This window comes from Pezoporus occidentalis, unplaced genomic scaffold, assembly GCF_034315485.1.
Source record: "Pezoporus occidentalis ecotype Australia unplaced genomic scaffold, CSIRO_AGI_Poc_V1 ctg248, whole genome shotgun sequence".
Classification (NCBI taxonomy): Eukaryota; Metazoa; Chordata; class Aves; order Psittaciformes; family Psittacidae; genus Pezoporus; species Pezoporus occidentalis.
Window position 1 is genome coordinate 372,983 of NW_026914372.1, and position 25,406 is coordinate 398,388.

General features: G+C 41.2%; 1 protein-coding gene across 1 annotated transcript in view; it reads right to left on the reverse strand.

Annotated features, from left to right (window-relative positions):
- ARFGEF3 (ARFGEF family member 3) overlaps nucleotides 1–23,494 on the reverse strand; it is an 87,985-nt gene extending 64,491 nt beyond the window's left edge. The window contains exons 1-4 of the mRNA XM_062622807.1: nucleotides 22,938–23,494; nucleotides 21,734–21,785; nucleotides 5,932–6,013; nucleotides 4,203–4,334 (exon numbers count right to left, since the gene is read on the reverse strand). Coding sequence (XP_062478791.1) covers nucleotides 4,203–4,334; nucleotides 5,932–6,013; nucleotides 21,734–21,785; nucleotides 22,938–23,022 — 351 coding nt within the window. The 5' untranslated portion in view covers nucleotides 23,023–23,494. The remainder of the gene's footprint in view (nucleotides 1–4,202; nucleotides 4,335–5,931; nucleotides 6,014–21,733; nucleotides 21,786–22,937) is intronic.
- Nucleotides 23,495–25,406: the final 1,912 nt, after the last annotated feature.

Sequence of the window (25,406 nt, forward strand, 5' to 3'; positions counted from 1 at the left end):
GGTGAGGCACTGGAAGGGCTTGCCCAAGGAAGCTGTGAATGCTCCATCCCTGGTGGTGTTCAAGGCCAGGTTGGACAGAGCCTTGGTTTAGTGTGAGGTGTCCCTGCCCATGGCAGGGGGGTTGGAACTAGACGATCTTAATGTCCTTTCCAACCCTAACTATTCTATGATTCTAATCTTTGAAAGAACAACTACAAATACCCAACCTAAAGACAGTGTGTTTCAGAGGCAGAGCTATTTTCTCCATTCTGCTTGTAGTTACACAAGCTAAGTTTTACCACAGAACTCTAATGCAGATTTTGGTTCTGGTTCTGAACATATCCAAAATGAAAACTGAAATCACAAAAAGAACTGTCTAGTATCTGTCAAGTAGTACTATTGGAGTTTCCAAATGCTGCATTGATGAAACAGTGAAGAGACAAAGAGAAAAAAATTACCTTCACCCAGGGTTCATTAAACCTCATTTACAGATTAAAAAGGCTTCTGGCTGACTCCTCACTGAAAGCCTACAGGAGGAAATGATGAAAACTTTGCCCATCAGCAAGCAGTACAGCTAATCCACTAACAAACACAAGTTTGAGTCACTGGGAACAAACTAAGGTTTCCTAAATGAAATAGCTGTTTACCATGGACAACAGGTAAATAATGAGAATTAGAAAAGTTTTCTCTCAAGGCACTTCAGAAGAATTTTTTTTTTGTTCCAGAAAATCCTCAAGTCTATTTCAAAAAACACCACAAGTTGAGTAGCCACAGATACTGTGTGAAGTCTTCTCAGAGGTAATAAAAAACGAAGCTTGGAAGCTCCACTGACAGGAACATTATATATCTAATTGTAAAATGTCCAGCATTAATTAGAATAGTGAAATAAAGACCAAATATTTTAAAAGACGTCAAATAAAAACCCTGAGTTTCCTTCATGAAAGGTAATTATTCTCTTCTTGCTTGAAAATTTCTTGATAGCTCTAAATTTCTTTGGAAATGTGGGCACAGACTGCACTGGCATGCACTGCATAACATGACACAGCTTTAATTGGTGACTGAAGAAAACAGGATGCAGTAGAAAATGAGATTTTGAATGATCAATCACACCTTTCTTTCCAAACCCAACTTTGTCACTGTCAGTACCCATTACATTACAGTGTCTCATCTTTATCTAGAGAGCTTATTTCTGGGTGAGGACTCATCTACTAATTTGCAATTATTCATTAAACTCTCTGTTGTTATTGGAGAGCAATGTCATCACAGATGGAGAGAGATGCACTGCATTATTAAGAAGCCTGTCAACTTATAAATGAAAGTCACCATAACATTAGTGAGAAGAAAAGGAGTGAAAGGGGGAGTCTTTGCTGTTTTGGCTTCTTTCTACTCTGCCCACTTCCTTCATATTTCGTTTCAGCTGCTCCAACACCACAGTTAAGTTCAAAGCTGACCTCCAGTTCTTTCAGAAGCCAGTTTCTGGAGGAACTGGATTTTAGGGTCAGGGTAAGAGATGAAAAAAATCAAAGTAAGTAAAAATCACAGAATCATTTAGGCTAGAAGGGAGCTCAATCCAGAGGTTCAGCTATAGGTTGTTTGGTTTTTTTTCCCCATTGCTGATCTGACCATACTCGACAGTGCTTTTGATGATATTACATATGCTTCTATAAGCAAAGGTCTAATCGCATGAAGCAGAAGTACTTCATCCATTTTAAAAACATCTGCAGCCAGAATTTAAAAGCATCAACCCAGGAAAAAAAAAACAAATAAATCAGGATTACCCTACTCCACAATCAAACTGAAGCCTGTGATATTAAACTTCTGTCCAGAACGTATCCCCTTTCTGCTGCAGAGTTGTTAGTCTAATGCTTAAGGTCAACAAAATGTTCCTACTGCTCAATATGAGACATACCCATGTCACACAACAAATTCTTCCTACTTCTGGGCCAGACACATTGTGTGGCCATGTTTATCTAAAGGTAAGTATTGAACTATTACCTCCACTCCCCCGCATTTTTTCTATACATCTGCAACTGTATAAATAGAGCAGTGAGTCATTTTGGTGCCTCAGTGATAAAACACTGAATTTGATTAGTGACCAATATATCTCTTCCAAACAACACATGCAAGCGATATAGGAGCTTACATGCCAGCAACCTACTGCGAGGTCTGTACTCCTGCACCAATATTTTCACATCTATTCTTCATAAGTAAAAACTTTTGTCTAATCTTTGATGGTTATATTCTTAATATTTGCAAGACTGGTGCAAATGTGCAGCAAGTCACAAAGAACCAGGCCAGTATCACTGCTGACCCAGCATCATGCAAACCGCTTACACTCATGAGTGTCTAGCATCTGCACTGGGAAAAGATGTATTTAATCTCCTCCAGATGGAATAACACAGTCAAAATGTACAATCAGATGTTGCCTTGAGGACACATTTTAGCAGATCCAGGGATATAAACACACTGCTGAGACCAGCTACTTGAAAAACCCTGAAGGCTTTAGCAATTCAAGTGTTGCAACAGCATCTGTAATCTTCAGGTTACAATGTAAAAAGACCGCTACTTGACTGACTTTTAGGCAATGTTCAGATTTAATGCCTCAGAGTTTTAACTGCCCTGATTACAGAATACTTTGACCCTCTGGTCTCTTGGAACATTAAATCAAAACAGAAGTTTTGCTTTGTTCTCAGGATGTGAAGATATAGCCTGATTTTTACCATACATGCATTTCACTGTGCTTTTAGCAAAAAAAAGGCTTTCTACATCAAAATTTCACTCAGTAGAAGGAAGAAGTTTAGTGCTTAAACTGGAACTGAATGTGATTTAAAAAAAGTGTACATAATTAATGTCTTAGGTTTTGGCTTGGATTTTATGTGATTTGGTGTTTTGGGTTGGTTTTTCTTTTTTTTCTTCTCACATACCGAGACAACTATAGAACATATTCACTCACAACTGTGGTAAAATAAGAGTGCTCACATTCTTCTTAGTCTGGGGGCAATGCATCACAGCTGCATGTCAAGCCTTTCAGGGAAACAGTGTGCATGCAGATTCCAAATCTGCAATATTGAAGAAGGTAAAAAAACAACTTACAAAAAAATTACTGCATATCAAGAGAGACCTGCTGGTTCAGTAGTACTACTTAACTCTTACCTTTTCCCACTGTAGAGACAAAAGAGGAAGGGAAGAGGCATGCTGGGTTAGGAATGCAGGTCTGGGTGTCACCAGTTAAACCTGTAAGTGGGCAGAAGCCTGCTCCCATAAACCAGGTAACAGTCTACACAAATTCTTCTTCCTTTTTTCTGCTGCTAAACTCACTCTTCTGTATGGTCTGATACTGAGTGCATATTGCATCCAAGTAGTCATCTTCAGTAGCAAAGAGCACAGCTAGTACAGAGAGGTTTCAGACTGGACAACATATATTCCTTAGAACAAGGATGTCTCATGTAAGAAAAATAAAATATCTAATCTATGCACTTAGAAGTAAAGGACAGTCAAGCAGTAGATCCAAACATAGCAATCAGTACTAGGTGTAGTAAGCACAGAGAAAGGATCACCAGGTTTGTACCAACCACTGATGAGCTATAGCACAAGACCTGCAGTACAAAGTTTACACCCAGACATTTGAGAACTACGCACCACCTTTTTTATGGCAGTCCTGGCAAGTCATACAACCAACACACACAGGAGAATGCTAAAGCATTCCTAGAAATAGAAGCTTTCCCTGAGTATACAAAACATCAATTTCCCTTATACACGAGTACAGAGACACTCTGGTGCCTAAGAGAAATCATGCTCCATCATTAGTATTTTACAAAGAAAACATACAGCTAACAAACTAGAAAGTACCTATGCACACACAATTCAAAACTACAAACCTTCACAGCCCATCTCATGAGCCCTAATACTCAATATCAAACACAACCTTTCAAATCTCAAAGTCATCAATCTGTGAGCTCCCATGGACTAAACTGCCTGCCCTATTTCAGTTCGCTAAAAGTGGGACCACCACTGCACTGACTTAATATAAAGAATCTCCTATATAACCCAGGGAAACACAAATGAAGTAGAAATGAAAACAACTGACATCTGCCAGCAGGAAGGAGGGTATCAAATACTGTCCTAAAGTGAAGATTTCCAAGGCAACAGCTAATTTATTTGCTAACCCCAGCATAGAGTCATGCAACCTCTGTTGCAAGCACTGACGTGTGTGAAACACTAACCTTCATCACTTCAACCTGCAGGTCTTCATTGAGTGAAGGAGTCACTTTGACAGCATTCAGCATCTGATTAAGCAATTGTTTCTCATCTGAGTCTGTTTCCACGGATACAAACCTCTCATCAGACAGCAGCTTCTGCAGAGAGAAATTGGCAATGTACAGGTTCAGACAAAACTGCCTCTGCTTAATTCTACTGTCAACTACTACACCTAAACCTGTTAGTGTTTGGTACTATGATGGCTAGGTTTTCTATGTGCAAATTTCAAATTGATCTAACAGTATAAAATATGAAAGTACAGCAAAACTGGGAGACTCTGTGCCACGATGAGGGAACCATTAAAGTTTTTCAAATCAGCTGCCATTCCATATCATAAATGCAGATGGAGGACTGTATTGATGCATGGATTATCTTTTTAGGCTTATAGATAGGAGGTAACACTCTTATTTAAGGTACCATGCTGCAAATCTGCAACTTGGCAATTCCAGTTCATACAGAACAAAAGCGTATGTGCAGCAAGTTAAAAGAGTAAAAAGATAAATTTTATCCTCACTGAGTGTTCCCAAGGAAGTTATACTACAGTGGAGAGTGGGTCATCCCTAATTCCTCCACTATTTTTGACTGATAATCACTCTACAATGTTCTTCTAACTGGTGCACTTGCACTGATACAAGAGCAGACCCATGTTCCAGTCCCACTCGCACACTGTTGCTTTTACTTTAAGAGCAACCCCTGCACCCCCCCCCCATATACCTGAAATACAGGGCACAGGATCTCAGGGTGGGACGAGAGTACTAGGCTGCAAGAAGGTAATACATGTCTTCTGGCAGATCCAGAAACCCTTCAGGAACCCTTCAGTTCCCTTACAGGAACCCTTCAGAAAGGGCATTATATTCCCTAGCCAGATCCTCCTACAGCCATGTTGTGTCACAATATGGGGCACTCTGTAACCAAATGCCTGACATCTCATATGCTGAATTAAATGAGATTGAAATTTACATCTTTATACTCCCAAAACAACTTCATGCTTGCCTTTTGAAGGAGAAATTTCTTTTTGGAAAATGGTGGCATACATTTCATGCCCAAGCAGTGTAACAGCCATTTCCACAACTAGTATCTCCCTAGTGATAAGTATTTACTGATACATACTCATTTGTCCAATTAAAAGAAAGGTAAACTGCTTTAGTTTTTATACTGTCAAACTCAAGAGAGTCTTTCTGTTATTTGTGCTTCACTGCTGTTTCATTTTGCAATTTCACAAACTTCCAAATCAGATGCTACTCCTACTGTTTTCAGTGTACAAAAAACCCTGAAAAGTGCCCCCACAGAGAATGCAGCTCCCAGATACTTTATTCACCTCTCCATCTTCCAAGCACTGCTGTCCTCTCTTCTAATCAAAGAAAACAGCAAGACTTGACTCAGTTTAGTTTCTAAGACATTTAGCAGTGGCAAGGCTTACCGAGACTAGCACATGGCCACAAAAGGAAGAGTACACCTACATTTCAACATTGAATGCCAGGAACCCCAACCTATCTGCAGCACATTCTTAGCTCCTACAGAATCACCAGCCTTTACTGGCATCCTAACTTCTGAACACTCTTACAGAAACATGAACATTATTGTTGTTAGGTCCACACAAGGACAGACACTTTTTCTGTAGTATTTTTCTAAAGAAAAGCCTAGATTCCCTTAACACTCACTGCCCACTAACACACACCTGCTCTAAAGCCATACCTGCATCCCTGTTAGAGCCTGCTGGGCCAGCTTCATGCTCTTTGATTCCAGAGCTAGTTGGAGAGGAAGGAGACACTTCTCCCTGATGAAAATAATAAAAAAAAAATTGTAAGTGAGAAGGAACAATGGAACTACAATTGGTATTCAAAGGAGCAACACTCCAGAAGAGATGTATCACTTTCAGTAAGATGAGACTTGGGTACAGTAATCAAGGAGAATGTCACAGCTCTGTGAAGCACTTTTACCATCTCAAGAAAGCTGGCATATTTCTTCACATACTGTTAAGAATGGCCTTTTAATTGAAATTTCACAAAATACTTCCAAACTGTTAGCCCTCTGTGTACACACATGAATGTGCAAAGCATAAAGAAGGGATTCGCAGCTCACTAGTGGTCCTTCAACTCGGCATGTTAAGCATTACACTTCAGTCACCTATCTTCTGTTTCACATTCCAGTTGCCAGAAAAGTGTTTTTATAATCCACTTTCAATTAGTCGAGTTTTGGTCTATACCCTCCTCTACAGTAGTGTGTAGCTACTTCCTGTCACGTTAGCTCCCTCCAACTATAAACGATACTGACAAAAGCAAATGTATACTAATGAGTTTAGTTTACACCTGAATTAGCACATGCTATAACAATGACTAAGCTGTACTTTGATTACAGAATAATTAATATTCATTTTTTGAATATTAAAATAAATCACTATTTAGGATAATATTTTAGATGCAGTTCTCAGATACTGATTTCTCTGTTTTGGGGTGTTTTTCTGTTGTTGGTCTTTTTTGTTTTGTTTGAGTTGTTTGTTTTTGGTTTTGTTTTTCAATTTGGTGACCAAACCTAGTAACCACAAGCCTTTGAACCAAATCCTGCTAGTTGGCAGGAAACTCATTCCTCACCAGAGATGCTCAGCCCATGTCCAACTGCAGCCTCCCTGAAGGGTTGCAACATTTCATTAGGTCACATAACATAAGAGGCACTTATCCATAAATACAGAATCTATTCTTGGATTTGTATAGACCTACTTGCTTTTGGCTAACAATTTTGTACCAGCCCATAAGAGTCCTAGTTCTCTGACTCTCTGCAGTGCACCCCAAGAAGCCCTTTTGGAATCACATTATCAAAAATGTTCAATTTTTAAAAAATCTCAAAATGAAGTTTTCCCTCTTTTGCTCCTGTGAGCTGCCTTTGTCCTGAATTCACTTAGTTTCAGTTGACCCAATAATAAACATTAAACTGCTCCTCTTGCAAATTCTCCCTTCCTAACTAAGAAGCCCTAGGTTAGAGCAACAATGATTACCAGAGTTTCACACATATTGTCAAAGCTACCTAATGCTATTCTTTGTCACAATCTGCCCATAATCTACCAATTTCCCTCCAAAACTGGCAGTCTACAACCTGAACTTGGTTTTTAAAAAGCTTAAATCAAGATTACCAAACACTGACCATCACAGCCTTGGGGAACCTAATTTGTAACTCCTTCAGCTGATCCTGCTTGCAGAAGGGACTAAAAAGTCCCCTGTTTTGCATGTGTTCAATTGGTATTCCTTTCTCTCCACCTTTCCCCAAAGAGCACAGATCACAAGCTACCCCATAGAGCACTGATCTGCTATCTGCTCTTTGAAATACAACCCCTTCCTTTAATGACAAATTAAAGACTTGAGACTCACAAGCATGGCTCAGTTAAGCCATCTAGCAAGCTTCTGTACTTGGCAAAGACCTCTTGAGAATCTGCAGGTCTCTTAATATTTGTACCTTCTTCCCAGGTTATTAGAGTTTGTTAAAGGCTATTTGGCATAAAACCACAAGAAGCTTTTTAAAAAGAAACATGAATTACAGAGATTTCTAACAAACTAAGCAGACTACACATGTATCTTATAATTGGTTTCTAACTGAAAGCTAACCATTTGTTTAATTTAGGATATTCTGAGAAACAGGCTGGTACAAAGCCCAGTTTTCTCAGAAGCTCCTTTCATGAATGTTTCTGGGATCAGCTGAACTAGAAGGACTCTTAACAACCTGCAAGTTTAACATACTAAACAGCTTGAACTACAGAACATCTAGGAAATACTTCCTCATGGAGCATCATACCATACAGATCTACAGAAACTGCCAGGGTTCAGACAGTAATCTTCTAACCAACACAGAGCTGGCTGCTACTGCCTGTGTATCTACTGCCAGGTTTGCCTAAACCTGTGAACATATGTAGCATGCAGGTCAGTTGTGATAGGACTTTCTAGTTTCAAGAGGTGCCACAGCAATACACCTCTGACCCACAAACCACCTCTAAGTGCTATTTTTTACATTGTGACTTTGACATACTCTCTCTTTTGAAAGAAGTTGTCACTATCACCCTCTGGGGGAGAATTCATGTTTGAAATGAGTAGATCAACAGGTGCCAAAACAAAGTACCTGTTCATTAACTGGTACTCCATCAGCCAGAAACACACAAGAAAAAAAGAAGGGAAAAAAGAACCACAACAGTGTAAAGTACTAACTGTGGGTATTCTAAAAACTGATTATTATTTAGACCTGCACCTACTCAGGACATAACACCACATTTCTTTTAGACTTCTCTACAATTCCCTGCAACACTGTATAAATATTTGGGGTATTATTAATACACAAACTTATTCTAGTGTTAAAGTGGACGGAGATTGGGATGAAAGGAAACAGGGAACCCTGGAGTGGATCCAGTCCAGTTTCATTATAATGAAGACAGGTGGGAGCTCCTATGGCTTATGTGTAGCTACCCTGCACATCAGCATGTTGCCTACCATCTGTCATTAGATACTGCAATGAGCAGAGAACAATGAGAGTAGTTTCTTGAGATATCTCCCAAAATGAAGAGCCAAAAATGGCAATCAGGAGAATGGAAATTAGAACAGATTCAATTAGCTGAACTTCCCATCCTTGCTAAAAATATTTAACTGAAAATCTAATTAAGGTTCCTGCAGCCTGTGTTCCACTGTATTCTCAGAGAAAATTAATTGCCATTGTGTCATTTCCTGTTCTTGTTACACACTCAGTCAATTAAATCTTTAGTATTTCCATGCTACAGGTATAAAACACCTGAAGACGTACCACACAATGTCTGATTAGCTTAAGCATCTTCCACACTTCAGTTCAACCTGCCATTTAAATGCATTATCTGTTAGCACAAGAACACAGAAGGACATGGCAGATAATCCTCAAGCAGAATGCGAGAGAATACTGTAAATTAACAATCAATCCATACTAAGGTCTACCACTTAAAAAACAGGTTCAATAAGGTTGCAAAAAAGAATGCAGATCAGGATTTGGTCTCAGCTTACAAGAAGAAAGGGATTGAGGTTTCCTCTTACACCTTACAGCCCTTTTATAATTCCACCCTGTTCTGAGTGGTCTCATGCCATGGGATCTCATTGCTCCACTGCCTATAATGTCAAGTGACCATTCATGTTTTGTAGTGCTACATATGTAAGGCATTTTACATAGATGAAGTTCTCAGAAAAAGCTGGTGCACATCAATATATTTCAAACCATGCTTAAGAATGTGTTCCATTTACGTTACTGCACAGAAACTAGTTTCACACTGGAACTCCTAAGTGATGCACATGCAGGTGTGGACAATTATATACAGTTTACACCCAAATACCAACATAATCCTGAATGAGATGAGTCAAGTACAACCCAGGGCATGAAAGGAAGGGCGCACCTTTGACTTGGAGGAGGGGAGGCTACCAAAAGCTTCAGGGTAAGGTATCCAGGGCACTGACAGATGAAACAAAGCAATGAAAACAGAAGCTAGAGGGAAGAAGGAAGTTGAGATGGTGTGGAAGAAAGTACAATAGTAAATAAAAAAGGATGTGGTCAGATATCAGTGTTGTATTATGCTGAAATTCACATTAATTGCATTGTTTGCACATATCCACACTGTAGTGTTCTGGAAAGACAGTTTAAAAAAAACAAATCAAAACACACACAAAAGGGGGGGGGGGGGGGAAGGAAAAAACAAAGCAAACCAAAAAACAACCCAGACTGCAATAACAGACTCTGGCTGTAAAAAAGGGTCTGGGAGAATGATTTTTCAGCACAAAAAGTAACTGCAGAGACAGGAAACAGCTTTCCTAATCATGGTGTTTCTATTTAAATTTGGTTTAACACATAAATACTGAACAAATGCATATAACATGATGGCAGCCCCCTCCATTCAAAGCAAAGAATGACAAGCCACCCCTGTCCTGACCCAAAAGACCAATTAATATAAATATATATATATCTATATATATACTAAAGTCACTAAAAATCAGTAGCCATCTGCACTAATAGGAACTCCATTACAGAGAGCAGCATTTGGTAAGCTTGAACCTTGTTACATGCAAAACTGAGTAACCTGAGAGCACCAAGGACAAAGACTCAGACCTGTTCCTACTGAGGCTACCTGGAGTTCTGTCACTAGACCTCCATGGTACCCCAAGTGATCTGCCCAGGCTCAAGCAGAAAGATCAGAGACAGAACCACGTGTGTAATCCATGACCAGTATCTCCAGGAGCACAGGTTGTCCTTCCTAAGCTACCCTATTCCATGGCTGTTGGCTTTCTAAACTGCAGAATGCGTCATGAGAATATAAATAGACTTTATATTGAGCACATTGGGTTACAATGACCCTTCTAGTTGTCTGAGTTTGCCACGGCTCAACAACCGACCTCTTTCCCTGAAGGTCTATCACAAAAGATGCTATGACAAGCCAGTCAAAACAGACTGCCAAAAAGGTCGGAGCAAGACATTACTATTGCAAGTAGAGAGATCATAAAAATCTTTCTATCCTCACTGTAGTGGAAAAAGCCTTTAGTGAGAAAAGAATAATGGTTCATTAAATCATTCTCATGATGAAAATTGTAATGAAGATAGGAAATAGCCTAATCTTAACTCCTTGTTAGTGTCTGGAACACAGTCTCATGGCCCACGTTCACCTTCCACTTAGGGAAGGGGGCACTATAAATGAAATATTTGTCACCACCATAAGAGTTATTTCTCTTCATGCAAATGATGATAACCACATTAATTTTCAGAAACAGAATTAAAAATAAAGATTAGAAATTAGACATCTCTCTGCATTATCATCCCTCTGAAAATTATATAGGAGACACAAAATCCAGAATCTCAGGACCTTATCAGCATGTACTTTGCATTTCATAGCATAATTCATAGCCCAGTCAAAGAACAGATAAGGATTCAATTCATGGCTGTTGTCATTTTCTGATATGCTGTTTGTTAGGCAGGATAACAGTCACAGCCAGAGTCTCATATTTTTTAGTCAAAGGAACACTGACAGCTGAGAAGAGCTTCTCAGTTTTGGCTCCTTAAAATGAACAAAGTATCCCAGCATGAAATTCCATTAGCCTCACTTACTCCTGCAGAAAAGCTGTCCCGCCATGAGAAAATAAATGGTAAAGATGAATTCTCAAAATTCTGGAGGTAGTCCCAACTGTTACCCTTAAATAAACCAAACAGAAGCAAATACTGTCCCTACACAAAAGGGGATGATTTATTTAGTGTAAAACAAATTCCAGTGGTGTGCATATGAACACGTGTACGTATAAAAGTAGAAATATCCGTAACTCTTCTTTTCCTGTGCTAGCTTAGAGAACGTTGATAAAAGACTCCCCCAACTTCACGGTCCATAATGAAAGCACTTAAAACCTGGAGGAGGAACAGGAAATAAATACATCATTTTTCAAGAAACAGCTCTTCAAGAGGAAAGCAGATTTTAAGTCCTTGCTCACATCCTAAAGGAATGATTAATTTTATCTACAGCAGAAATGTGACTGTCCCACTTACAAAGAATATTACAGTTGAGCTCAGACAGAAGTTTCAAATTTACAGTGTATAAATACAGTGCAAGTTCTCATGCCTCCACAACATGGAAGTCAGACCAGATTACTACATCAACCCTTCCAGCACTAAAATTTGTATCTCTATGGAAATGTAAGTTTGTTGATAGCACTTACAGACCTCTTAGGAGCAATAGGATAAAAGACAAAATCTGAAGCCTTCCACTTAGAATCCTCCTTTTCAGGAAAAAAATCCCAACAATAAATTATATTTATGATGTTGTACCTCTGTAAGATGATTGTGCACTGTTTAGACAACTTTGGTGTTGAAGTGCTACAAAAGAACAAACAAGTGAAGCTGCAGTTTACAGGTCCTGAAAAGAAACACCAACCTGTTGAGAGACTGCTGTCATACTGTGTTGATATAAATTCTGATTTGCTTCAGCAGGATTAGGATTTTACTCCAGTTACTCACAAGCATAGAGAAGCTTGTGTGCATGTTTCCCATGTCAAGAGATTTGCCTCTCTCATAACCAGATGAAATTCCACCTTTACTAATGACTTTGTAATTTCTTGATGAAAGGATTTTCATCTTCTTCACCACTTGCAGTTTAAAAAAAGCCAAACAACAAACAAACAAAAAAGCCCAACCCTCATTCTTCTTCTCCACACAGTACAAAATTCTTTACTTCTAATCAGTTAAAATGGAAAGACTTTTCTTTTTTTTTTTTTTTTTTTTTTCACCTGACTTGAGGTTTAACTCTCCTTTTCTTTCTACATCAGATTCTCTCTCACCTCAGCTGCTGACATCAAATCTCTCTTGGAGTTCCCTCTGGGTATCTCCTCCAGCTCAGTATTTAATTTTTCCTTCCCCTCTGCTTCATGTATTCCCTCTTCCCTTCAATCTTTTTGCTTTTCAAACCAAGACAAGCTAATCACTTCACCCAACATTTAAATGAACCTGCCTCTGCAAGGAGGCATATGAACTGGTTATCAAAGGACCCTTAATGACACAGGGAAAAGGAAGTGAGCAATAATGTAACTTCATACAGTTTGTTAGCTAGAACTTTAACAATTTTTCAACCTAGAATGTCAAATGAGACTGTAATTTAATACTAGTTGGTATTAAAACAGTGAGACAGTGGCATTTCTAATCTGTGTTATTTACATACTTTCCAAAAGAAATGGATTGGCCATAACAGCAGAAGTATAGCTCTACTCATGGGAGAGGCAAATGTGAACAGTTTAGTCTTCCATCCAGCCTAATGCAGCCGAGAGCAGAGAATTCATACAATCCTAATTAAATAGCTCAGCTGGAGAGCACTTCTTAGGTCATTTGCTTCCTTGCTATACTCACTAATAACATCTTGATTTCAACACAAACATGAAGTTCCTAGATAGGAGCCTGACACTATCATCAAGATGAAACGGAACAAACCCAAAAAGATACGCACATGATGTACCTGTTTTTGAGAGGAGAGGAAAAGACACAACAAAAGATTCTACACAGTATTAAAGTGGACAAGACCAAAATAATAATCAGGATGCTTCCAGTCTCTAAAGCTGTAGCATAACCTCTCCATGATACATTATCATCACTCTCTCTAGAACATCCACCCCAGTAGGTTTTCACCCTTTGTACAAAAGGTATGACAGTTGTTTACTAACTCTGCTCTTAAGTAATTTGATGACTCAAAGAAACCTCAAAGGTCTTTCATTACAAAGCTATCTGTATCCTCTAGTATTGATTATCATTTGAAGTACAGCATGAAGATGAGGTGAGAAGAGTGTATCCATCCTTAGTGTACACCTCCTTGTCCAGCATGTATTGCATACACTGGATTTGCTAAGGCAACAATTTTCAAAGCTTACCAAGCTATTCCATGAAACCTCTCTTCCCTGTATTTGATAAGCCTGGAGGGGATGCTACAGATCTTTCCAGTGAAAACATTTTTGCTTCAGAATTTCAGTACACTGAAAACAACAAATAAAACATCTTATGAGAATTATACACTTCCACCAGCAGTTTTACAGTGCTGGGACTGGGTGGACTGAAGGGACAGAAAAGAGATGCAGAGGTACTATAGGGCAGGTATCTTGCAAATGACCTTATTTTCTCCATTACAGCTGAATGGCCTAGAGTTAATCACAGAAGTTTGACAGGGAAATGGGAGGGTAATATTTACACCTGGTCATTACTAGTTACACTTTGAAGGTTAATTTTGCAATCTGCAATTCCACTTGCACAGCAGTGCAATGCTAGCTCTTAACAGACCTAAGGGATGATTGTTAAAAATATCCCCAGATTTGCAATGCATTATGTAATTTTATACTCACTGCACTTTAGAATATTCAATTTCTTAAGCAAACAAACATTCAAGGAAACCAAAGATTTCCTGCATTTCCTGCAGCTTTGTTACTTTTCATGGAATGTAATTAAAAGAACTGTAAGAATTTTTATTATTCCAAATCACCCCTCCATTTTCAAAACAAAGTCATGACTTGCATATCACACAAAGACCACAGCAGAGTCAAGCCTTACTTAGTACAAAAAACAGTTGTCTAGGTTTCAGTGCCACTTCTCAGTGCTTCCCACCCCATTTCTTTCCTTAAGGCAATTATCAACAGCCTCTCGAAGTTCTCACTTTCTTCTTCCCTGCAAGCACTACAAGTGATCAGATTTTAAAACAAACACAGACACTGCTATCCCATTATCATCCTTAGACCCTCAGGGCAATATTTCAGTTACGTTTTTAACAGAAGTTAGACAAACATTCAACACTACAGCTGGTCTCATCTTTTGTTCCTGTACGTCCTGGGTTCAGCAGTAGCAGTCATTTTTCTCCTTCTTGGTAGCTGGTGCAGTGCTGTGTTTTGACTTCGGCCTGGGAACAGAGCTGATAACAATGATGTTTTGGTTTGGCCAAAGACTTTGTGAGCCTCATGCTCTGCCAGGGAGGAGGGGAAGCCAGGAGGAAGCAGAGACAGGACACCTGACCCAAACTGACCAAAGAGGTATTCCATACCACAGCACGTCATGCCCAGGATGTAACTGAGAGTTAGCCAGAAGGGCTGGTAGACTGCAGGGTTGGAGGAGGTATCGGTCCGTGCTTGGTCAGGCTGGGGGGCGAGTTATCGGTTGGCTGGTGGTGAGGTGTTGTATTCTCTTCCCTTGTTATTTCCTTTATCATTATTATCATTGGTGGTAGCAGTAGTGATTTGTGTTATACCTTAGTTACTAAACTGTTCTTATCTCAACCTGTCAGAGTTGCATTCTTTTGATTCTCCTCTCCGTCCCTCCAGGAGTAGGGGGAGGGAAGAAGGGGGGGGAGTGAGTGAATGAGTTGCCTGACTGGGTTTAAACCACCACACTGTACTGAAGGAATTATGTACATCACACAGTAACTGAATGTTGAGCGTTAACCCCAATAGGCAACTCAACAGATACTCCACACTCCCTCCCTACTGGCTTCTATGAAGAGAATCAACCTGGGACACTATGGGCTTTTATCACAAATCTAGAACGAAGTTTCAGAAGAATCCATAAAAGGAGCAAAGACCTAAAGAAGTAGTGAGTATTAAGGTTCACTACTACAAAGAATGTGAAGAAAGGCAGAAAGTTTGTTTCAGAAAAGAGCAAGCACTGCCCTTTTTTTCTTTTTTCCCAACCAACCAAACCACAAAACACATGCATGATGGAAACTGACCTATACACCCCTTTCCTCTCCAACATTGTCTTTTGGGGTCCCAGAACACATTCAAAGCTCTGCTGAGAGAAAAATGCCTGCCTATCAGACATGAAATAGGGCCAGTTACATATCCCATATTAAACATGCAGAATGATTCAAATACTGTACTAGACAGTGCCACTCTCCCTTTCTAATCTCCTCCCCTCACCCACTCCCTAACATTAGAAGTGCAACATTTAAAATCAAGACAGGAGCACATTTATATATATACACGCCATATATCACCATTCAAACACCAAATCAGCTACATATATGCCCCTCAAAAGTCTGGATGCAACATGTAAACTGCCATCACAGGAGATGCAGCTCAGCAATCCATACTGTCACTAGAATCTCTTCTTGGCCTGATGCCTAACAGAGAACTCATCATCTACTTGCTGAATGTCAGATAGCAACTGCGTAATGGTGGAACAGCATGAGTCACATATTGAGCAGACATGTTCAGGAGGAAAGCACAGGAGCACTTAATGCCAGGTGGTTGTGGCAGCAAGAGCAGGAAGAAAGTGCTTAAAAAAAGCAAAAGAAAGAAAGAGAGAGAGGTATGCTAAAAACACCCTCCCGAAAAAAAAAAAACCAACAACAAAAAAACATTCCTCCATTTCTGCTTCATTCTTCTGGTCAGAGGATCTGCTATGTACATCAGCTTCCCTGTCCACTCTATCCCAGTAGAAAGAAACTAACAGAAATTATGAACAAAATAAAGTAGATGGAAGAAGCATAAAATTATGAAATCACAAGTATTTCTTCACAATGGAGAAGCCAAAATGCATCCAGCCTCAAGATTCTTTAAGTGGATGAATTAGCTGCAAAGTCTCTATGGCATTAGATGTTTTGTGATGATCACACTGCACTTACTGCTTTTATTATTTGTGGAGCACATGTAAGCTAAAACAATGTTTTGTTTGTAAGTTGCTGCTACTTCTCAAGAAGTACGTCAGATGCAAAGCTAGAGATGCAAAAATTAAATGGCAGAGTAGCGCTACCAATTTCCCCCCCCCAAACACCCATGACTGGGCGGGGGGGTGAAGCAAGGAGGACAGCTACTTCAGAGTTCAGCCCAGTTTAAAGCTCACTTCTGTTCCTGACTTCTCTTCATTGTACCAGCTTCCCAAAGTTCACAAATTACCCTCAAAAGCCAGCATCAAGATGAACAGGACTGGGATCCAAACAGGACATAAGCTGGTTATTACAGCGGACCTTGCTCACCACCGACCTCTGACTTCCCAGCTACAACTTCAGAAATACTGCCTATTTTTGCAAGGCCAATGTGAGATACCGGACGGATGCAAGCTTTTCCAGTAATGAACATAGGAACTTTTACCAACACAAGCAGTACTTGGGAACGCTCAACACCTTTGAGAGCCAGGACCTGCATCTCTCTGACTAGGCACACAGAATCGGTGCCCTGAAGGTTTGGGCCTGTACCTCCATTCAATATCAATTACCTCCTCCAGCTTTTAGGTACAGAGACATACAGTATACAGATATGCTGAAGAGATAAATAAGCATTTTGAAAGCCTTTCCGGTTCTTTTTCAGAACATCAGTTACTACACCAGAATGCCTCACTCATCTACATGTCTCATGACCATTACTTTAAAGTCCACAGGGGAAACTTTAAACTACCATGAACAGCAATTTATACTACTGAGAGTCTTGCCTAAGCATCATCTTATGCACTCAGATATTTCTCTAGGAGTAAAGAGACAACAGTCACACAAGCTCCACAGAATAGCTCAAACTCAAGTCTGCAGTGATGCTTTTGCTACAGTGACGAATGGACAAAAAAAAAAAAAAAAAAAATCTATTTTGCCATTGTTCTGGTCAGAAGAAAAGTAATGACAGGACAGTAGCAAGACCTGAAAATTATATACAATGTCTTGGAACTATGAGAAAAATCTCCTTAGGATAGTTAAGAAAATAAAAATAAAAATCATCCTAATGAAGAATGGAAAGGATGTGGTAAGAAATTCTGTACATAAGACTCCAGGTTACAGTGAGGACAGCAACACCAAAACAGAACAACTAAACTGAGCCTCCTTCAGCAGTCCCAACCAACATCTTCTTCACAGTACCAAGTCCATGCTGATGAAAAGCCACTGAGTTTTACATAGCCGATAAGGCCCAATTTCATTACATAAAGCATTCCAAGAAACTCTAGTAAATCCAAGTTTTTCTGAAGCAGTATGTGACTGGCAAGCACTGTCTAGCCTTTTATTTTATTCTCTGGTATGTAGATTATCTTCACAAGTATTAAACTGTGCTGATCAAACATTCTTTTTCAAGGCTCATTTTCTTGTGTTTGTTCAGTTACTTTTTATGGATCATACTTCAGCCTCTAAAATAACAGTGGAAAAACTGGTCAGGAATTAACCAAGAAGAGCTAGCCTTAGAGCAGAATTTGTCATCTTGAAAATACTGAAGTAATGCAGCCCAAAGTAGCCAACAACTGTTTGCTGGCAGACAACATTAAGGTCTCTTTAGCTATTTTCCATGTGATCAGTTCACCAATTAAAACATCACATCAATTCCTTTTGTCTAATTCATTATTTATAAGTCATCCATTCAGCCTCCTTAAGCACTCAGTATGTATCTAGTCTTCACAAGGCCTGTTCATCAAAGACAAACACCACCCGACTAGGCAGGCAACAACAGATCTGTTAGCAATGGGTTACGTGACCCTACCTTCTCAGGTATTCACAGGACAATGTGAATGGCAAAGCCTTGAACTGACTTAAGGTAATTTCCATCCTGGTCCACTTTAATTTTCTTTAACATTTCATACCCTTGCTCAATACTCTGATCACAAGTTAAAGTACTGAAAAAACCCACACACCTTCCTCTCTCGAGGCAGAGCTGACAGGACTCTGTGAGAAACTCCACATTTACTGGAGACTGGTGTTTCTTTAGAAAGTGAGATATTTAAGTAATGCCCCTCACTAGAATTAATATGCAAGGTCATTAATTGGGATTTGGATTTGTAAATCCAATTAACATCAAATAAAGCTGAACAGCAAAATAGTCTCATTTAGCTCCCTGAAGATACACCTAACAGTTCTCTATCAAACTAATTAAAGAATGACATTCCAGACTGAATGTCCAGTCACTGCACTTCCTTGGCCGAAAGTACCTTAGGTGCTCCCAAGCACAGCAGGCATGTGTTATCTAAACTGCTATCAGAGAAGTGCTGTAAACAGCTCCCTTACAAACACTACAGCTGAACCCCATGACTAACTACACAGGCTTCAGGGAACTGCAATGCAGCCTGCCCAGTGTTTGTTACAGTGGCCCAACACAAGAGAGGAAGCTACAGTCAGGTTGCAGGCAAGCCAGAACATGGAAGCAATCTACCCCAATCTATCATGGAGATTAGTATATAGCTGATATAACTCACGTAAAAAGACTCTGGACTCAGCTAGTCATAGTCTGAGGAAATGCGAAGAGCTACTTGTCTTCCCCATTCTCACCCTAGGATGATGGTCTTAAAAGACAATAGTATGAAAAACCTCTGGACATCTTATTCTCATGAGCAGACTTCATTCTTCAGTTACAGAAGGAAAAGAACTTAAGTAAGTGCATGGCAAATCTGTTAAATGTCAATAACACCAGCACAACTTGCTACTGGAAGCCAGATGCTGCTCTGTGGAGAACAGAAACAATACTGATTGGGGTACTCACCAGATTCACTATTTCTGAAACTGAGCCAGTGTCTATCTCAACTGGCTCATGAACCTATGTCCCCCACTCTTATGCAGTATAGATGTGCCGTACATCATGAACTTTCCCAAATGTACTCTAGAGAAGCGTTGATGTCCTTCTCTTGTATCCAGTATATTCTAAGAACACACCAAACTTTCTTACTAGACAAGCTGGGATGTCCTCCCTGGATGTACACTACTCAAAATACTCATTCAGCTGCTGCTCTTGGAAGAGACCTCACAGATATGCATTTCTCTCTTGAACTATTTGCCATATTGCCTTTAACACTATCAGTATGTTATGGCTATGGATCTCAGATCTGAGCTGTGGACCAGGGTTACCGGGTGGAAAGATTATATATGTCTTCACTCTAAATCTAGTATCATGAAATATTCCAGAACATATCCCCAGGCTCCACTACTACACTCAGAAATATCGAAGCAGAAAGGGTGAATGGCAGATTCAAAGCAGATGAGCAGCAAAGGGATGATCTGTATTACAGCAGATGATCCAATCTGCATCTAATAAAGATGAAAGCAGGACAGGAGCATGGTCAGATTGTCTCCATCCTACACGGTATCTGTACTTGGCTGTATTTCTGGCCATTGCTCTATTTTCAAGGCTACTATTTTACAGTGTTAGGAATCAAGCCACCACAGCACTGTTCTTTAACAAATACCATGCAAAGATGAACTTTTACCTAATTTGCACATAATGCAGGTTAAATCCAGGCCAAAGATATGGCTCAGTGTGCAGTAGCTTGTTGGCAGAGAATGAAGACTAAGCTCAGAATACTGGTGACAGGAACATCTCCCACACTCTGTGATGTTGTGTGACAGAACCTTACAAAGGACTCCACAACCAAAACTTTTTTATTCAAATTCTGCAGCACCCTTCATTTTGCAAAACATCCAGTAACAGAGTGAATTGTTACTGACAAGTCTAACGTTAAGAGCTTACTTCATTGTAGCTACACCTGTGAAGGTTATTAGCTTTATTTAAAAAGATCAGGATTGGGGGGGGTGAGGGGATGGGACAGGACCCAAACAACAAAACAACTAAGCAAAGACAACATTAAGAATATTGGAGGAAGAAGAAGAAAAGGTAGCATATCTGCAAAGAAGCATGCAAGTGAAAAAGGAAGAAATGAAACAGAGACCATACCCTGTATTAGAGATGAAGGGTGATAAATGGGAAGATGAAATGCCAAGTAAACATAATCTAATTCTAATGGAGCTACTGGGAATTACTCATCCAGCTGTTTCCAGCTGCCCAGCCTGCGGTGGAAATGTCTGTCTCTGGCACTGGTCATGTCAGACCTGTGCTGTATCCATTCTGCATTGACTTGAGGCCCCTTGTGGACTGCAGCTGACAGGCTTTCAGAGCAGCAGCAGAACTGCTCTTACTCCTTTCCTCTGTGGTAGCTGCTCAGGGACAGCTAGCTCTTCAATCACTAATCTTCCTTGCACAAAGCTGTACCAAGCACAGCTGAAAGGAGAAGAGTGGAGTAATGAGGTGATAAAAATACTCACAGGAGTAACATCGTAGTAAAAAAGCATCACCTCCATCAGCAGCTAATAGCAGATATCTAGGAGGACCTCAGGATGTGCCAAATTTATAGCAACACTCCTCCTCTCATAAACTCAATCATCTGACTAAAGCACTTCTGATTAAGAAGGGGTATCTTTGCATCCAATAGACTTCAATGAATTTCTTCCATGCATTTGTTCGGGTGGTATTTGAACCCATGCAAACCTTTTAGCATCCCTTACATTACCTAATAAGGCAAGCCTAAGCATTTCACATCTTAACAATAAGCTGTGTGAAACAGTGTCCTCCTGTTCTGAGCAGTGTTCATTCTAGTTTCTTTTCATGCTTCCTAATGGTTCTGTCAGAAGGGACAGTGAATAATTTTGCCTGTTTGCTTTCTCCATAGCAATCAGAATTTCCAAAAGGAAATCTTAAATAGCTCTACAAATGAGGGCAGTACCACCTCCCTCATTTTACAGGTGTACAAATGGAGACAGGAAGAAGGAAGAAGGCTTACTCAAGATAACCTAGCACGCTAAAGCAAGCGCTAGGCATAGAAAGTGTATGAGTTTAGTTCCTACTTGGTGTCCTACTCATGTGGTGATATAAACTTTCCATTTCTAGAATATTTATTTTCAGTAAACAAAAACTTATGTAGATTTAAAAGAAAACAAACACACTGAGAAGACTTAGAAGCATTATCACTTATGCTGAAGCCTGTAATTAATTTAGAAGGAAAACTCTTTAGACCATAAGACAGCCCTCCCTCCTTTCTAAGTGTCACTATTATACATACTTGCACCCATTTTGACATGGTTCCTTATAGTTCATTCGTGGCCAGAGGCCAAGGGCTCATCAGCAAATTATCTACTACTACTAGCCTAGATCTACAAACTAAGGAAATCACATAGATTCAGCCCCTTCCTCTGTCTACCTCACTTTTAATTCCCATTTTTACTTCAGTTTTACAAACACTCAACAGCTCCACAGGAGTCAATATTAAATGTCCTTACCTTAGCTGATATGGAGGTATCTTGATAGCAGCATCAGGAGAATCCAAGGTTTCTGTATAACCAAAGGAAACAATAGGGCTTTTAAAAGAAACTTCTGAGTTCAGCCACAGTAATACATCTGACTACAATCTCTGAACTAATGATCCTAAAGTTTATACCTACTCCAGCTTACAGAACAACAGTCACTGCTGCTCCAAGTTGACAAAGCTTTTCATGAATCTGCCAGGGCACTGAGTGCCCAGGGAGAAGGCAATTACCATCTTTTCCTAGTGAAAAGACTGAGGAAATTAGTAAGAATATCAGCATTTTCGCAGCACAGTACTGGAACACTATAGGGGATATTAGTGTGGCTGCTGTGCAAGGGTAACACAGAGTTAATGAAGCAATGCATAGCACACCAAGCTGAAAGGCCAGTAATAAGACAGCAACAGGTATGAACTACCATAGACTGCTGTCACTAGGTGCGTACGTAAAATTAAAAAAATCAAAGCAATTTTAAGTGTTATAGTTATGCTGATGTAAGTTAAGGGTCTTGCTGATTTGTGCTCCAGGTAGTTAGCATTGAAAGTGCTTCAAGTCACAGCCAGTCTCTGGAAATGGGTGAATGCTGAAATGTACCTAAGCTCATATACCCTTAAAAGAACTCATTTTATTGATCATCACTTCCATTATACAACAAGGATAAAACAGCTCATGGAATCCAGTAAAGAAAAATACATACACCTTTTTAAATAGATGACAGAATGCAAAATAGCAGTAAGAAAACTGTACCGGAGGGGTTTTTACGATGACTGAGGAACCGGGGAGGGGGGGCTTTCAGAGAACTGACACTCCCCTCCCCAACAGACAGAAACTGATTAGCTACTGACACGCAAATCAGCCCCGCAAGACCCACGGAGCAGCCCTAAGAGGTGAGGTGGCGAGGGACGCGGACGCTCTCTGAGACTGCCAGCAGGTGCCACAACCCCTGTCAGCAGCGCGAAGCCCCCGGACGTTTTGAGGCGCTCCGGTCCCCCGCATCCCGCTGGAGGCTCGGCGGCCAGCGCGGAACAAGTTTGTTGAGGTCTCCCTGCCTCCGCAGTTACAAAACCGCTCCCTGAGAGGCTCCTGTCCCGCACCGCTGCGGGCAGGGCCGTGCCGTGACCCGACCCGCGCCGCTCCCCCGCGGGCAGCCCGGCTGCGGCAGGCTCAGCCCGGCCCTTACCGATAGCCCAGGTGCAGCTCTCCTTGATGGCCCTGTGCTTGCTGCCCGACGCTTCCTTCTGCAGCTTTCGTAGGATTTCTTCCATCTTGCCTCCCCCGGGATCCTCGCGTCGCCGCAGAAGCAGAGAAGCCGGCGGCAAGAAGGAGGAGGGCGGTGCGGACAGCAGAGCAAAGCCGGGGCTATCCCCGCCGCTGCCGTGCCTACACGCGGACGATGCCAGGCACTCCGCTGCCGCCCCGCAGCCGCTGATGAATCACGCCGAGCTCCATGGCGGGGACACGTCAGTTGTAGCCGCTGCGGAGTCCCTCCTCCTCCTCCTCCTCCTCTCCCGCGCCGGGCAGGCCCCGGTGGCGCAGCTGGGCTGCGGCCGCGCCTGGTCCTGCCCGCCACGGAAGCAACCTGGCGGCTGCAGCTTCCCCCCTGCCCCGGGAGCGTGGGGAGTCCCTTCTCAGAGCCAGGAGAAGAGGCGGCGGAGGTTGCCGCTGGCCGTGGAGGGCCCGGGGAGAGGAGTGGGGGACTGCGCCATCGGACCCGGACCCTGCGGCGGCAGCCGCCCCACGGGAGGAGCACGGCGCGGTCGGGCGGGATGCGGCCTGGCCGGTTGCCATGGCAGCCCCTGCCTGCCCGCAGAAGAGGGAGGGGTGGGCTCTGTGTCTGCCTGCGGTGTATGCTCTGCAGCTCCAGCCGCTGCAGCGGCGGGGCCGGGAGGCGCCTTGTGAGCTTTGCACGACTGAGACGGGGACCGGCCCCTGAGCCCGTCCGGCCACCCCACTGCCCAGCCGCTGAGCGCGGCCGGGCCCGGTAGGGCTAGGGTCTCGTTTCACCAGCCCCGACAGCCTGCGCTGCCCTCCGTGCAGCCCTGCCGCAGACCAGCCCCGCTCTCCCGCAACGTCCCACACGGGGAGGCAGGCTTGCACCCCAGCACGTGTGCAGGCGCTGGTCATCCCTTGAAATCAGTGGATCAAATATATGGCTGTGAGCCCTGCAGGACCTATGCCTTTTTCCTCAGATGGCAGGTGCAGAGGGTCATGACTCAACCTACTTGCCTGTGCCTTGAAAACAACGCACACCCCACAACAAGCCAGCCCCCAGGAGAGAACAGCCACTCTGCTATATTAGACCTTCCTCTTCACACCTCGAATGCTTTCTACCCAGTATAACTGCCTTCTTCGGTTTGTTGTTTCCCTCTCTAGGATATGCTGCTTGCCCTTTTTGTGACTGCATCAGCTAATGTTAATCGAGTGTTTTAATGCCATTGTCTTGATGCTGAATCTTTGTTAAAAGATACAAGAGCAGGCTAGGAAAAGAATTAAAAAGGCTATAGATAAAAAAGGCAGCCCAGGTAGCAGCTGGCAGCACTAGAAGTTATGTTTCCTACTGCTAATTGGAAGAATACCAATTGTGAATTACCAGACAGAATATTGGCACCTGGTGAATCAGCCTTAGCATTTCCCTTAGGATATTGGGCTTTGAAAGGCTGTCCCTTATCCAAATACTTACAAGGGGTGATCCTGCTGGTGTTTGGAAGTATTATGAATGCATAATCCGTTGTTGCATTTTAAGGTTGAAGTGTAAAACTTGTGTCTGAAGAAAAGGATTTAGAAATTTAGAATGATGCCAGAAAAGTTTGAAGGTGGATAGGGAATGCCTAGAACTACAGAACTACAATAATAAGGATTTTTATTAAAACAAAAAAAAAACCAAAAAACAACAAAAAAAACAACCAACCAACCAACCAAAAACACAAAAAAAAAACAAACCACAAAAACAAAACAGAAAACCAAAACTCAAACCAAAAAACAAAACAAAACTCTGACGGAAATAACAGGAAGACCAGTAAGCTTCAGATTCTAGGGCATAAACCAACCTTTAAGAAACTGGAAATAGTTTCACAAGTTTTTTAATCTATGACCATGCACTGCCACCTTCCTGGAGCAAAAAAATGGTAATAGCTGATGGCCAGGATTATCAGTGAACTGTGACTCTATAAGTTAAGGCTCCAGTTGAAGTGATGATGTTCCCCACCTATGTGCTTACTGGATGATGTGCTTAGTGGAAATTGAGCACAGCAAGCAGTTTCTGTCTTTTCAAGTCTTTTTTTGTTTTTTTTTTTGGGGTGGATGGGTAAACAACAAAAACAGCTGTGGTGGTCTTTGAGCTACTTTTAATGTAGAAACTATGTACCAGAGATCACTTGAACCTGTGGAATGCTAAAAGATAAATATATATCTATTAATAGTAAATAATTAATTGCTTATTTTCAGGAAGCCATTGATGAAAATTAATTTTTCATTTTAGATTATTTTCTAGCTCTATACATCATCAACTTGGTAGCTAATTTCTCTGTGGTCTTTATAGGAAGCCCTTTGCAGCTGAAATCGTCACCAGAGCTACAGTTTTTTCACAAATGCTGATGTCATAATAAATAATAAAAAACAGGATTTGCATTTATTCGTGTTTTACTCGCTG